General features: G+C 52.6%; 2 protein-coding genes across 2 annotated transcripts; both read left to right on the forward strand.

Moving 5' to 3' along the window:
• Positions 1–1,279: 1,279 nt before the first annotated feature.
• LOC119234864 (tubulin alpha-3 chain) lies at positions 1,280–8,829 on the forward strand. The gene is made up of 5 exons (XM_037497918.2): positions 1,280–1,341; positions 3,944–4,166; positions 4,954–5,102; positions 5,380–6,060; positions 8,322–8,829. The coding sequence occupies exons 1-5, from the start codon at positions 1,339–1,341 to the stop codon at positions 8,616–8,618; spliced, it is 1,353 nt and encodes a 450-aa protein (XP_037353815.1). The 5' UTR covers positions 1,280–1,338; the 3' UTR covers positions 8,619–8,829.
• A 902-nt stretch (positions 8,830–9,731) lies between these two features.
• THAP7 (THAP domain containing 7) lies at positions 9,732–13,494 on the forward strand. The gene is made up of 5 exons (XM_037497919.2): positions 9,732–9,790; positions 9,963–10,042; positions 10,401–10,556; positions 11,072–11,212; positions 11,402–13,494. Exons 2-5 carry the CDS (start codon positions 9,963–9,965, stop codon positions 11,964–11,966), a joined length of 942 nt encoding a protein of 313 aa, XP_037353816.1. The 5' UTR covers positions 9,732–9,790; the 3' UTR covers positions 11,967–13,494.
• Positions 13,495–13,788: the final 294 nt, after the last annotated feature.

The raw sequence follows: 13,788 nt of genomic DNA on the forward strand, positions 1-13,788 counted from the left end.
AGGCTTCACCCTCCTGGGGAGAAGAGGCAAACAGGGTTTCTTTTGGTTTCCATAACTCTGTTGTCCTCCCTCCTCCCTGCTGCAAAGGGCATCTTTCTAAGTGCAGATGTGGTTGTGCCTTTAGAGGCTCACCAAGGCCTATAAAATATTCCAACTCCTCTATGTGATGTGTCCCATCACAGGAGCAGGATCCACTCTCTTGCAAGGAGGGGAAGGGTCTGCTCAACACCTTCTAGGGAGTTGCCACATGGGGTGCCACTTTCTAGTGATGAACTGGAGGTACCCATGGATTCCTTCTCCCTTGCCTTTCTTTTTTTTTTTTTTTTTAAGAGTTATTTATTTATTTATTTATTTTTTACAAAGAATGGGGGTACAGGCCAGATGTGCAGGAGAGTGAGAGGATTCACCAGAGACAGAATGGGGAACAGAACAGGCAGACCGACCGAAACACACTGCTGAGGGGAGCAGTGGGGGAGACAGGAGAGGTCTGCCGCGCCATGTGGGTATCTCCAAGACCGGCGGGGATCGAACCAGCACTACAGAGGCTGCGGACAGCTTCACAGCGCTTCACTCAACCGCCTGTGCCACCAGGGAGGCCCTCCCTTGCCTTTCTCAGAAGGAAATGCATGTTGGAGCCTAAAGAAAGTTAGGTTGATCTCTACGGAACGGAAGAACCCCATGATTGTTCCAAAGTCCTCCAAAATGGACTTTGCACCCCAACCCAGGGAGGGAGAAGAGCAGGGTTGTACCCTCCTTCTCCTTTGTCCCCAGAAGCCCCTTTCTCCTTTAAAAGCAGGTGAATCCGGCCCGGTCGCCGGGTGCTAGACGGGAAGAGCCTTTCTGCACTGGGAGCGGGTGGAAAAGAAAGAGGGAGACCACTTTGGAGAGATGGTGAACAAGCCTCTCGCAGGCAGTCCGCTTTGAAAAAAACGGAACCGGTGCGGGGAGCCAAAAGGGATAGCAGCATGAGGTCGTAGTCAACTCATTCTCAGGCTAGGGGCTCACGCAGTTGGGAACGTCCCAGGCGTGGCGGTGGAGGCGCCAACCTAAAGCCCAAAAACTCCTCGGAGGCTCCAGCCCTCACTGCGCGCTCGAGGACTGTGCAGCCTTCCCGCCAAAACTCGCATCCAACCAGAAAGCGCCACAGTACACGAGTTAAGCAAGGACCAATGGGAAGTGGGGTTCCGGGACTCGGCCCGCCCCTGGGCTCTGCAGACCAATGGCTGTCGAGGCGCCGGCGGACCAATTCCCTGCGCGCCCGTGCGCAGCGGCCGAGTTCGTTGGGCGCGCGGCAGGCCGGGCGGTTGGAGTCGAGCTGCGGCGGCGGCACCGCTCAGCATGGTAGGGCCGCAGGGCCGCGCGGGGTGGGCGCCCTGGCCCGGCGTGGGCGGGGTGGGGCGTGGAGGTGGACGAAGCCGCTCTGTGAGAAGGCCCGCGGGGCTCGGACGCCGGGGAGAGGCCGGAGGCCCGCGGGAGGCCTGGGCCCCGGCCCCTGCCTCGTCCCTGGGCTTGTGGGCGCCGAGGGCGGTGGCGGCCCGAGCGTGGCGGAGACCAGGGCCCGGGGCGGGCGTGGGCCCGGGCGGCCGCGGCTCCTTCTCGGCCGTGGCGGAGCCGCTGAGAAGGCGCCACCTCGCCGGGTTCCGAAGACCGGAGGCGGCCGGCACCGCTGCGCTAGAAATTACCCGGGAGCCCGAAGAGATTCTGTTTCTGTTTCTGGGGGTTCTGTCCCTGGAACTTGTCATGTTTGAAATGAACACTGAGACTTTAAAAGTACCTATTCACTCTAGAGCCACGCATGTGGACAGGAGAAATGACCCAAGACTGAGTAGCCCAAGGTTTCTCACTTCTTTCAAGTAAAAATAGCTTTCCTCGGAAGAGAGCGGCCAGTTCAGCCGGGCGCTCAAACAGAACGTGTCTTCCCGTTCTGTCAGGGTAGAGATGGACTGAACGTCGTCTTTTCGTTGTTCCAGCAAGGCCATCCTTAACCTGAATTTTGTCTGTCTGTCGGTGCTTGTGAACAATGTGCTGGCCGCCGGTGCAGTTCGAGCTCAGACGCCAGCACTCTCGCCATCTTTGATGACCCACCACCCGTGCAAACTGGAAGGGCTCGAACCCTCGTTGTCCTCCTGGGAAGTTGCTTCTATCTCCGTGTATTCTGAAAAGGTCTAGATACTCTGCTGGGGCGGCGGTCAGCAGAAGCAGAGGTTCATTGGCAGGAAGAGGCCTGGCGTGGTTGGAAAGGAAGGACAGGAGCAGAAAGGTCTGTTCGGTGGCAGGAAGTTGAGATATCTGGGTGGGTAGGATACAGTGGCATCTACCAAGACTGAAGAGACGAGTTGGTGTGGAGTGGGAAAAGAACAGAGGAAGTTTCAGATAATTTTTTTCAGGAAAGACAGCTGAGTAAAGAAACAGGAATTTCAATGCTTCGGGTGAAATGGCAATGAGAATTTCTCGTGGCTTTCTATTGCGAGTTAGGAATGATCTCCCTGATTGGTTTGGTTAGTTTTATGAACTCAGATGCAAATGGCCTTGTGGACAACTCAGCTCCCCGGTCCTTATTTTGTAAAGAAAGAAATTGTGTGGTTTGCCCAGGTCACAGAGCTTGCACTGATCTTGTGAGGGCTGAATGAGTAGAATGCCAAGTCAGGCATCTTGTGAACTTGAGTATCTGCATCTAAGTAAAGCGAATGAATAATCTCGCTGAAATGATGCGGATGGGTGGATTCTAAAGTGTTAATGAATTCCTCCTCTGGGTGAATGAGTTCCTTGTCAGTGTTCTTTCTAGAACTGAATGCTCCCTTTCGGGCTGTGGTGGAGCGTTTGCTTCATTGCATTGATCTTTGATGCCCTTGATAATTCTGAGATTTGATACTTGCGTGATAGGAAACGGGACTGGAAGGTGTACATTGGAATTTAAAGTGGACGGACACCTCAGTTTCATTTGATCTCATATAGTTGTGAGCATGATATGTTTAAAGCGGAACGAGTGATTTAGTGACTGTGTAGTTAGGCTTCTGACAGGAAGCTAATGGGCATCAAGAAAAGATACTCTTTCTGAGGATAGGGGTAGGACTTAAAGGAATTACCAAAGTACAGAGCAGTTTCCCACCATTTGCGATGTGTAGGCACCATTAACTCCTAGGTTTGAAGGCAAGGGTGTGGGGAGGAAATGGATACTAGAGTGAACCAGGCAGCTTTATGAAGAGAGTTACTGCCGAAAGTTGTGGCCTTGATAAATGCCTCATGCAGCACATGGCAGTCTGGCAGAGAGGGAGCCAGGGAGCAAGCACCCTGACCGCACCTCCCTCTAACTTCCCAGTCTAGCTGCTTGACCCTGGCCAAACCAACCAGAAGCCAGAGGACAGGCAGCCCTTTGGTATGGCCGGCCCGTAGGGGTCAGCCTCCTGGAGCTTAGAGCGGGATGGGAGACAAGTGAGGGCAGGGCAGATACAGAGGAGCAGGAGGGAGGCGAGAGCACAGTAACCGCCAGCACTCGGGCCATGGCTACCTGTATCCTAGTCTCTCTTTCCTCCCTTGACTTACTACCTTTCAGTTTATCCTTAAGTCAGGACACAATCAGACCTGTTATATTCCTCAGATAATTGCTGCGAAAGCCATAATGTGAAGTTTACTATTGAAAATAATGGGCTTTCAAGGTTTAAAATAACCTAATTTTGTATTGTAGCAAAAGGTTAGGGTTTGAGGAACTTAGCATTTCTTACCTACGGTGGGTCTGAGTAAGTATCACAAATTGCTGTCTCACAGAGCAAGGTCAGCTCTTCCTCTGGATTCACAAAGGTAGAAGATTCACTTAAGAATCATAGGTCATAAGTTTGAGAGTCCTAGCACTGAAGCACACAAAGATTACATTATGTTTTGCATGCCATATAGTGACACCGGCCCTGAAGACAAGTGGGTCTCACGTTTATGTTCTGGTTCCCAGCGCGAGTGTATCTCTATCCACGTGGGGCAGGCAGGTGTCCAGATCGGCAATGCCTGCTGGGAATTGTACTGCCTTGAACATGGGATTCAGCCCGACGGTCAGATGCCAAGTGACAAAACCATCGGTGGTGGGGATGACTCATTCAACACGTTCTTCAGCGAGACGGGAGCTGGCAAGCACGTGCCCAGAGCAGTGTTTGTGGACCTGGAGCCCACCGTGGTTGGTAGGTACTCAGACACTTAGACAGCTTTCTTGAGAAGGTGGGAGAACCCCACTAAAGCCCCTCCTCTGCTCCTTTCAATCCCTCTGCAGAAAGGCTAGGACATACAAGCGAACGCCCTCAGCCATGTTAGGTGAGAAATGGAAAAGTTTCCTTGAGTGAATGTGGGGCGCTGGCTCCTGATTTAGAAAATCCTCAAGTAGAGCAAAAGGCTGCTTTGTCAGCAGCAGGATGGCTGATGAGGGACCAATTGGTGGCTGCCTCAGCCCTGGTCAGGTGGGGATGTAGACTCTGCCTGCGGGGAACGTGGGCGCTCGCTGGTCCCTGCTTAATGCCGTGCTCTCTGTCCTGCTGGTGCACAAGAGTCTTGACCCGTGTATGAGACATAGAAAGTTACGTGGAGACCATTCATAGTGTTCTTCCAGGTTAGAAGGCCAGTAGTAGATTAGAAGGCCAAGGAGAGCTGCAGAGAGAGAGCGAGCAAGTCCTTTCAGTGGCCCCTCGGGAAGTGACAGAAAGGGCACCCTATGTGGCCTTTGTCTCCCAGGCTTTAGGGTGACAAATGGGACTGACTGGCAGAAGTCATGCTGCTGACCTGGTGGCTGTGTAGTATATAAGGGGTCTGGGGGTGTGAGAGCTGTTTCCCTTCTTGGGAACTGGTGGAGCTGGCATTTGTACCCTGAGCTGACAGAACAACACATGCCTAGTAGAAGAGACGTGCTTGCGAACCTCTGCCCTGATGGGCTCACCGTGGGCCTCAAAGATGGCAGCACATGTGTCCTCTCCGCAGATGAAGTGCGCACAGGGACCTACAGGCAGCTCTTCCACCCCGAGCAGCTGATCACCGGGAAGGAAGATGCAGCCAATAATTACGCCAGAGGCCATTACACCATCGGCAAGGAGATTGTCGACCTGGTCCTGGACAGGATCCGCAAACTGGTGAGAACGCGGGGAAGGCTTCCCGGGGACGTTGTCCTGGACAGAAGGGTGGGCCTGAGGTGGAGACCAGCAGGTCATTTTGACCAAACCCAAGTCGGAATGGTGAGTCCACATCCTGACACTGCAGTGTGACCACAGTGTGTCCACAGTTGTTTAGCGTCTGAGCATGATGCACGTTCACCAAGGATGATTTGAGTCCATAGACACGTGCCAAGGAATGTTTGGGGATGGTGGTGTGGCTGCTGCAGGCGTTGACCCGGGTCTCGTTTGCTCTCAGGCGGACCTGTGCACGGGGCTGCAGGGCTTCCTCATCTTCCACAGCTTCGGGGGCGGCACCGGCTCCGGGTTTGCATCTCTGCTCATGGAGCGGCTGTCGGTGGACTATGGCAAGAAGTCCAAGCTGGAATTTGCCATTTACCCGGCCCCCCAGGTGTCCACGGCCGTGGTGGAGCCCTACAACTCCATCCTGACCACCCACACGACCCTGGAGCATTCCGACTGTGCCTTCATGGTGGACAACGAAGCCATCTATGACATATGTCGGCGCAACCTGGACATCGAACGGCCCACCTACACCAACCTCAATCGTCTCATCGGGCAGATCGTGTCCTCCATCACAGCTTCCCTGCGCTTCGATGGGGCCTTGAACGTGGACTTGACGGAATTCCAGACCAACCTGGTCCCATACCCTCGCATCCACTTTCCCCTGGCCACCTATGCCCCAGTCATCTCAGCAGAGAAGGCCTATCACGAGCAGCTGTCTGTGGCTGAGATCACCAATGCCTGCTTCGAGCCGGCCAACCAAATGGTCAAATGTGACCCTCGCCATGGCAAGTACATGGCCTGCTGCATGTTGTACAGGGGTGACGTGGTTCCCAAAGACGTCAACGCGGCCATCGCCACCATCAAGACCAAGCGCACCATCCAGTTTGTGGACTGGTGCCCAACTGGGTTTAAGGTAGGACTGGGTGACATTGGGGGGTTTTCCCTGTTGGCAAGCAGCAGACCTGCCATAGAAGGCTTCCCCTTTGTGGAGAATACCTGTTTTTCCATGTCAGCTCAGTGCAGGAGGAATAACCTTAGTAATTAATTTGCTAAGTGCCTTATTCTTCAAAGTGTTTTATGTGCCCTGTTGCTTACAACCACTTTGTAATATCCATGGGACATACTAATATTTTATGATGTGGAAACAGACTGAAAGAGCTTTCGTATATAAAAATTTCACGGGCACAATGATAGGAAAGCATTAAGGGAGGGTCTACTGTAAAGCAGTCTATCTACATTTCTCCATTGCTCATCTAAAAAGTTTGTGAGCTCTGTGGTATGTTTAGTATATTAGAAATAGTGTTTCTTAACTTAAGTCAATTGTCATTGCATTTTAGGCAGCATCTACATTCTTGTAAATAGAATTTTAAATTCATTCTGCTGTTGAGGTGGTGGTGGTGGCAAAGGATGGTGCATTGCCGTCCTCCAAACCAGACTGGGAATACTGCCTCAAATGCAAAATCACTTTGTAATTAGGTGGCTCCTTCAAGCATGTTTAGTGACAGAATGAAATGTCCACCAGAGGAAAGCCGCACATGTACTTAGACGCCAAATAATAGAATATCCAGCCTGGGCCTATTATTACCAGTGAAGTGCCCCTCTGTGTCTGGGTTTGTTAACTTTGTGCCTTATTTTTTGTTTTTGAACAAAGGTGTGACTCACCACATTAAAGGCTAGTGAGTGTCTAAGGAGTTTAAAAAAAAAAAAAAAAACAAACCCAGTTATAATTCCAGATGAAAAGAGAAGTAGCAGAAATTGTGAGTCTTTTTCCCATTTGGAATGACTCTACCTCTGACTACACAAAAATTTTTAAGCCCATCTGGCCCTTAGTCGGCCCCGTTTTAAGACATCTTGATGGATCAGATTGACAAATTTAAAGTGACTTAGAAAAGTGTAAAATGCACGACAGTTTTCACCAGATTTGTGAACATCCATTAAATCTTACATTTGTAAACATTGTAGGTTATTGGTTGGAATTGAAACCTTCATTCCCTATGTCTAGTTATCGTGCTCTTGACTTGAGCAGAGCAAATTTTCTCGGTCACAGTTGACCTCTGGAAGGTTAAGACATACAAGCAGCCTCTGGGAGGTACTGTGAGAGGTGCTGTGCCTTGTGTCCAGGTCTCCTCTTCTGAGTCTCTTGTGCTTCTGAGCCAGCAGGGAGGCCGCTCTGTTGGAGACAGTGAAATTGCCGTTTCTACTGTCCCCACAGCAGACAGTCCAGCCTGGAGGACCATGTTGAATTTTCACTTCTCCTAGTGTGACTTCCCCATCTCTTTGCTCGGGGATAGCATTGAAAGTAAAAGACTGGAAAACTAAAAGCCTCTTCCCCTTCCCCCGGGGTGTTTGTGCTTAAAGAGATACTCTGTACATATTCATGGTATATTGTGCTGCTTGTTTTATGGATGATATTGACAGAAAGAGGCCAGCAAGATGAGCAAAGGATGCACACGCCTTTCATGAAGGTGACAGACTGCAATCAGTGTGCACAGGTGGCCAAAGAGAAGAGGGAGCTGGCAGCACTCCCAATGGGAGAAGCCAGCTGGCCTGGCTTTAGAGCTGTGGGAGGGCAGGGTGAGAAACCCCTCTCCTTCTTTCTGCCCCTCCCAACTCTTCTGGGGGCTGCCTCTGTGCCTGACTCTTGCTAATAGCTATCTGCTCCAAAGGAAAGAGATGAAGAGACTCAGTGCACTCCCAGATGTTTGTCCATCTCCCTGAGGCTCTCTACTCTTTGCTACTCTACAGATGTTTTTAAATGTAAATCTTCACATAGAACTCAGCTAGCTTTTCTTTTTAAGTATACAGTATCCTTTGAACATATACTAGATAGATTTCCTGTTCTTTTGCATGATCACACATGTAGTGTTTCATTGTGTAGGTGTATAATTTAACTAGCTCCCCACGATGGATATTTGTTTCCACTTTTGCCATTTCAGTGTTTTAACCTAAATACATAAATATCTTTATACATGTAGCTTTGTGCTCTTAATTGGGTAAATTCCAAAAGTGAAAACAGAGGTCAAAGGATATTAAACGTTAATAGGTACTACCAAAAAATAAATACTAGTTTCTAAGGGCATCATTTAATCTTGGTCCACAGCTTGTTTTTAAAAATAAGCCACCACGTCTGAGGCCAGAACGTAAACTTCAGTCTTACGTTCTTTTCTCCGGCAGGTGGGCATCAACTACCAGCCCCCCACCGTTGTCCCTGGGGGAGACCTGGCCAAGGTGCAGCGGGCTGTGTGCATGCTGAGCAACACCACTGCCATCGCTGAGGCCTGGGCCCGCCTGGACCACAAGTTTGATCTCATGTATGCCAAGCGAGCCTTTGTGCACTGGTACGTGGGAGAAGGCATGGAGGAAGGGGAGTTTTCCGAGGCCCGGGAGGACCTGGCAGCTCTGGAGAAAGATTATGAAGAGGTGGGCGTCGATTCCGTGGAAGCAGAGGCCGAAGAAGGGGAAGAATACTGAAGGGAAGAATGTGTCTGGCAGCCATCCCTTTGCATCCTCCCCACTGTAACAAGATGTGTACCTATTAAAGTTTCTGTGTTAAGGCCATCTTCTGTCACCTATGCTTCACTTTGACAAAATTTCCCATCCAGATACCTGCCTCTTCCAAGTGAATTTCCAGGGAAAAGATACTTCTCAGAAATAATTGTTTAGTTACTGCACTACTCCCCCAAAAAACTTGTTTTATTTTCAATTTAAACATTCTTAAATCTTTCTCCGCTTGCTTGATGTTCATTCGAGAACTGTAACCTGGTTGGCTTTTTTCTGTATGGTGGAAATGCTGTTTTCACCACTTGTGGGAGGGGTCAGAGAGGCAGCACTCCCCTCTCTCCCCTAAGTCACTCCTTACCCCTACACAAACCCAAGTCCTAATGCGCCTTTTTCAGAGGTCTTTAAAAAGAAAAGATTTATTTATGCATACAAGAGCTGGGGTGCAGGCCAGTGATGTGGCGGGGAGGCGGCATTGTGTGTGAGAGGGTTCACCAGAGTGGGGACAGAACAGGCAGATGAACTGAAATACACTGCTGAGGGGAGCAGAGGGCGAGTCAGGAGAGGTCTGCTGGGCCATGTGGGGAGCTTCCTGCCCGGGGATGGAATTCGTGCTGCACTGGCTTGGATAGCTTCATGGTGTTGTGTCTTAACCCCTTGCGGCACCAGGGAGTTCCCGGGTCTTAACTTTACCCTGTGCCACCCAGAGGTAAGGAAACTCCTGCTAAACACGTTTTTCCAAAATAGTGGCCGCGGTCCACCCATCTCTTCAAAGGCACCTCCTCTCGTATAAGCTGCGAGCACTGGGTTTTGGCAGGATCGTTGGGACGCGCGCCGGCACCCTTTTGTGTAAGTTAATTGCTGCGGGTGGCAAGCGTGGGTCCCGCGGGCTTCGGGGCCGTTCAGCCGTACGCCGGGACACAGCGCCACCGAGCGCGGCCGCCACTTCCGCGGCCCCGGGACATAGAGGGGCTCCCGTGAGGGGCGGCACCGGCCGTTCTGGGCGCCTGAGACCCCCAGCTCCCGCCGCCTCGAAGGCCCGCCCCGCCTCCGGCCTGGAGCCACGCTCTTCCGCGTTTCTATGGTATCGACTTCCGCCGCGAGCCACTCCTCGCGAGACTTCGGCGACGCAGCAATGGCGAGACGTGAGTACTGCTCAGTGGAGGCAGGAGGACGGCCTGGGACGCGGCTCGGGCGAGAGCGGGTTGGAGGAGATCCCGCAGGCCAGGGCCGCCAGGCGCGGAGCCGCGGCAGGGGGCCTCGAGGCCCTTGGGGCTCCGACGGCCGCCCGCGACCAAGCTCCCTCCTCTTCCCCAGATGCCGCGTCACTGCTCCGCCGCCGGCTGCTGCACACGGGACACGCGCGAGACACGCAACCGCGGCATCTCCTTCCACAGGTCAGCGCGCGTGCGTGCTGGGCGCGAAGGTTCACTCGCGCATGCTCCGGTTTGGCCTGCGCCTTCCCCTGGTTGGGGCAAGCCTTGAACGAGGGTGGTTGAAGGGGGCGGGCCAGGTGGGGCTGTGCCTAGAGAGAAAGGGGAGCCGCGGAGACCCACTGCTCTCAGACTCTTACCTGCTAAACGACGGGGCGCAAATTCCTTTCCTCCTTGAGACCTGTTTCCTCATCTGGGCCAGGGTGGGTGGTCAGAGGTCTGGTGGTGGCATGTACGGAACCATTTCTTCCCATTAGGGGAGTTTGGGCAACATGAGCCCAAAACTGCAGGCAGCCTGGTGCTCAGGTTTGTGGCTTTGCAGACTTCCCAAGAAAGACAACCCAAGGCGAGGCTTGTGGCTGGCCAATTGCCAGAGGCTGGACCCCAGCGGCCAGGGCCTGTGGGACCCAGCATCTGAGTACATCTACTTCTGCTCCAAACACTTCGAAGACAACTGCTTTGAACTAGTGGGCATCAGGTGAGCCTCCTCTCCAGGCAGGATTGGGACAGCGGCCTTTCAGGGACAGAAATCCATGGAGCATATGGCTCCAGACAGTCTGCCAGCAGACCTGGTTCTAAGAGTCACTGCATCTTCCCAGCCCCACACCTTAACTTCCTCATCTAACAAGCCCACCTCTCCAGGATGACTGCTCCATTCTCAGAGAAAAACACTCACTTTTCCAGAGGATGGTCTGTAGAACACCAGTCCTCCCAGCAAGTCCACAAGATAATTCTGGTCCAAAAAATCTGGTTAGCCCAGTTACGCTAGGGGAGCCTTTCTACCCACCTTAACTTTGAGGAGAATTGATTGGTGTAACTTTCCCTTATTTGGTATTCTCCACACTAATTCTCTGCAATATGCTCTCCCATCTCCCAAAGTGCTAGTACTGGGGAGCCCACCTTGGGGTTGCAGGAAGCATGATGTCTCTGTGCAGGTCAGCCTGGGCTGTCAGCACTTGCTCTCCACCTCATCCAGGCTGCTTTCCCTCACAGCGGGTATCACAGACTGAAGGAAGGGGCAGTTCCCACGATATTTGAGTCTTTCTCCAAGTTGCACCGGACAGCCAAGACTAAGGGGCACAGTTACCCAGCTGGCCCCCCCAATATCAGTCGGCTCCAGCGAGGCAGGAAGCGGTATGTGCTGTGACTGGGGGGACAGGGGGTGCTCCGCTCTTACTCTTAAATCTTTGGAACTGGACTTTTGGGTGTCTGCCAGCAGCCTTGCTGGCTAGGGTTCTATTCTGTGGAGATTTAGGTGGGCTGAAGTAGAGCTTGGCAAACCCTTGACCTGGCCTGTCAGTCTCTCTCTCTCTCCCTCCTCAGCTGCTCTGAGGGCCGAGGGCCCATGACTCCATTTTCTCCACCTCCCCCTGCTGATGTCACCTGCTTTCCTGTGGAAGAGGCCTCGGCACCTGCAGCTTTGCCTGCCTCCCCTGCTGGGAGACTGGAACCTGGCCTCGGCAGCCCCTTCTCAGACCTCCTCGGGCCCCTGGGTGCCCAGGCCGATGAAGCAGGCTGCAGCGCCCAGCCCTTGCCAGAGCGGGAACCAGAGAGGCAACCAGTTCCTCTTGAGCCTCGGCCTGTCTCACCCTCGGCTTACATGCTGCGCCTTCCACCACCCGCCGGAGCCTACATCCAAAATGAGCACAGCTACCAGGTGGGCAGTGCCCTTCTCTGGAAGCGGCGGGCTGAGGCTGCACTTGACGCCCTGGACAAGGCCCAGCGCCAGCTGCAGGCCTGCAAGCGGCGAGAACAGCGGCTAAGGCTGCGGCTGACCAAGCTCCAGCAGGAGCGGGCTCGGGAGAAGAGGGCACAGGCAGATGCCCGCCAGACTCTGAAGGAGCATGTACAGGACTTTGCCATGCAGCTGAGCAGCAGCATGACCTAAGTGAGGGGCTGCCTATCAGAACTCTGGCTTCCTCTACCCTCAGAATCCATCTGAAGAGGGACCTGATCTAAGATGCATCCATCACCAGATCCACCAGATGCCATAATAAAGTGGATTCTGCAAGGAGGTCCTGATATCTGACTTAGCTGGGGTTTGGGGCCCCTTCCCTGGGTACCAGGCTTATTCCCTCAGAAAGCTATAGCCCCTGAGGAATCAGACCCTGAGTCATCTTGGCTGTGGAGAGCAGAAGGCCCAGCACTCCCCATGCACCAATCAGGCTTATGAGGAGACAGGATGGTATGAGTAGGCACCCTTTTCTTGGCACCTGAAATAGCCCTGACTTCAACATATTGGTTCCTTTGAGAAAACTCATGAAACCTGAGCCAGACTCTCTTTTTCAGTGACCAACAGGCTTCCATCCACAGGCCCAACAAATGACATTTCTAGTTCACAGAGGTCTGGGAATATTGCGGGGGAGGTAGGTAATGGGGCAATCAAAGCCTCACTTCAATCTGTCATTTTCCTTCAACTCCACTGGAATCTGGAAGGCCTCACTGCATCTGCCACATGCGGCAAACTCATTGTGAGGGTTTTAACTATATAGGTGACCTCTCTGCTGGACTTGTTCACAACAGCCCCAAGAGCACAAATTCCTGTCAGTCATGGAAACTGCCACACATCTTGATGTTTGTTTTGGGGGCCTGTGTATGTAACTTTATTTATGTCACATCTGAAAGATCTAAGTTGCAAGGGTCAGCTATGAGACAGGACTTGTAGATGTCTGACCTTGCACCGGGCCATTTCCTAGCTTTCTGGTAGCCTCATGACAGCCACATTGGAGTGGGCTCACTGTGCCCATGCAACTGCACCTGCCATTTCATGCCCTTGTTCAAGAACCCTGGGTGCTGTGTGCCAAGTAAACCAGGTATCCTGGGGGCAGGTGGGCACTCTTAGACAAAGGGGAGCTGTCATGAGGCTACCAGAAAGCTAGGAAATGGCCCGGTGCAAGGTCAGACATCTACAAGTCCTGTCTCATAGCTGACGGTGTACAGTGACAAACTATGGATCTTTGCTGGCTATGATGGCAATGCCAGGTAGGTGGTGGCCTGGCCCATGTACCCAGCCTCTGAGCAGGCCTTCCTGGCCTGCTGGGAGGGTTCAGGTGGGGAGGGCTCAGATGGGGGTTTCTAAGGAGGTGGGTATATAGACAAGGAGTGGGGGGAAGAGGAAGATGTACAGGATGGGGGTGAATAGAGTTACCACTTGCCTCCCACAGTGGGAGTCTGAATGAGTGGCAAGTGTGGTCCATGTCACTCAGCTGTCTGAGTGTACAGGTCTCCGGGGCATAGGGGCCATAGCCGAGTGTCATTAGAGTGGAGGGAGAGTGGACGTAGCCTCTGGAATTGCTTGGGTAAAAAGATTCAGGCCCATAGTAAGGAGTGACTCTGAGGGTCAAGTGGGCAAGTGGGTAGCAGCAGCAGGGCTCCCCTTTGTCTGAGTGCCCACCTGCCCCCAGGATACCTGGTTTACTTGGCACACAGCACCCAGGGTTCTTGAACAAGGGCATGAAATGGCAGGTGCAGTCGCATGGGCACAGCAACAATCTCTAAGGCTAAAAGGCCACTTCCCCCAAAGTGGCTTCCTGGCTGTTAGGGCAGAAAGGTCCCTGGGGTTCTTGTTACCAGAAAAGGCAGAACAATGCCTTCCACATTGGAGTGGGCTCACTGAACAGGGCTTGCTTTCTTTTCTTTTTTTTTAATTTTTTTTTTTTAATAGAGGCATGTTCCATTTATTTATTTGTCTGCTTGTTTGTTTGTTTTGT

Source organism: Talpa occidentalis, unplaced genomic scaffold, assembly GCF_014898055.3.
Source record: "Talpa occidentalis isolate TD23 unplaced genomic scaffold, MPIMG_talOcc4v2.1 talOcc4.8, whole genome shotgun sequence".
Lineage (NCBI taxonomy): Eukaryota > Metazoa > Chordata > Mammalia > Eulipotyphla > Talpidae > Talpa > Talpa occidentalis.

Bases quoted from the DNA above. Each gene is read 5' to 3' on its own strand.
- LOC119234864 (XM_037497918.2), top strand. The intron at 5,103-5,379 runs GTGAGAACGCGG...GTTTGCTCTCAG, and splicing joins TGGACAGGATCCGCAAACTG to GCGGACCTGTGCACGGGGCT. The intron at 6,061-8,321 runs GTAGGACTGGGT...TTTCTCCGGCAG, and splicing joins GGTGCCCAACTGGGTTTAAG to GTGGGCATCAACTACCAGCC.
- THAP7 (XM_037497919.2), top strand. From the start codon at position 9,963: ATGCCGCGTCACTGCTCCGCCGCCGGCTGCTGCACACGGGACACGCGC. The intron at 10,557-11,071 runs GTGAGCCTCCTC...TTTCCCTCACAG, and splicing joins TTTGAACTAGTGGGCATCAG to CGGGTATCACAGACTGAAGG. The intron at 11,213-11,401 runs GTATGTGCTGTG...CTCCCTCCTCAG, and splicing joins CTCCAGCGAGGCAGGAAGCG to CTGCTCTGAGGGCCGAGGGC.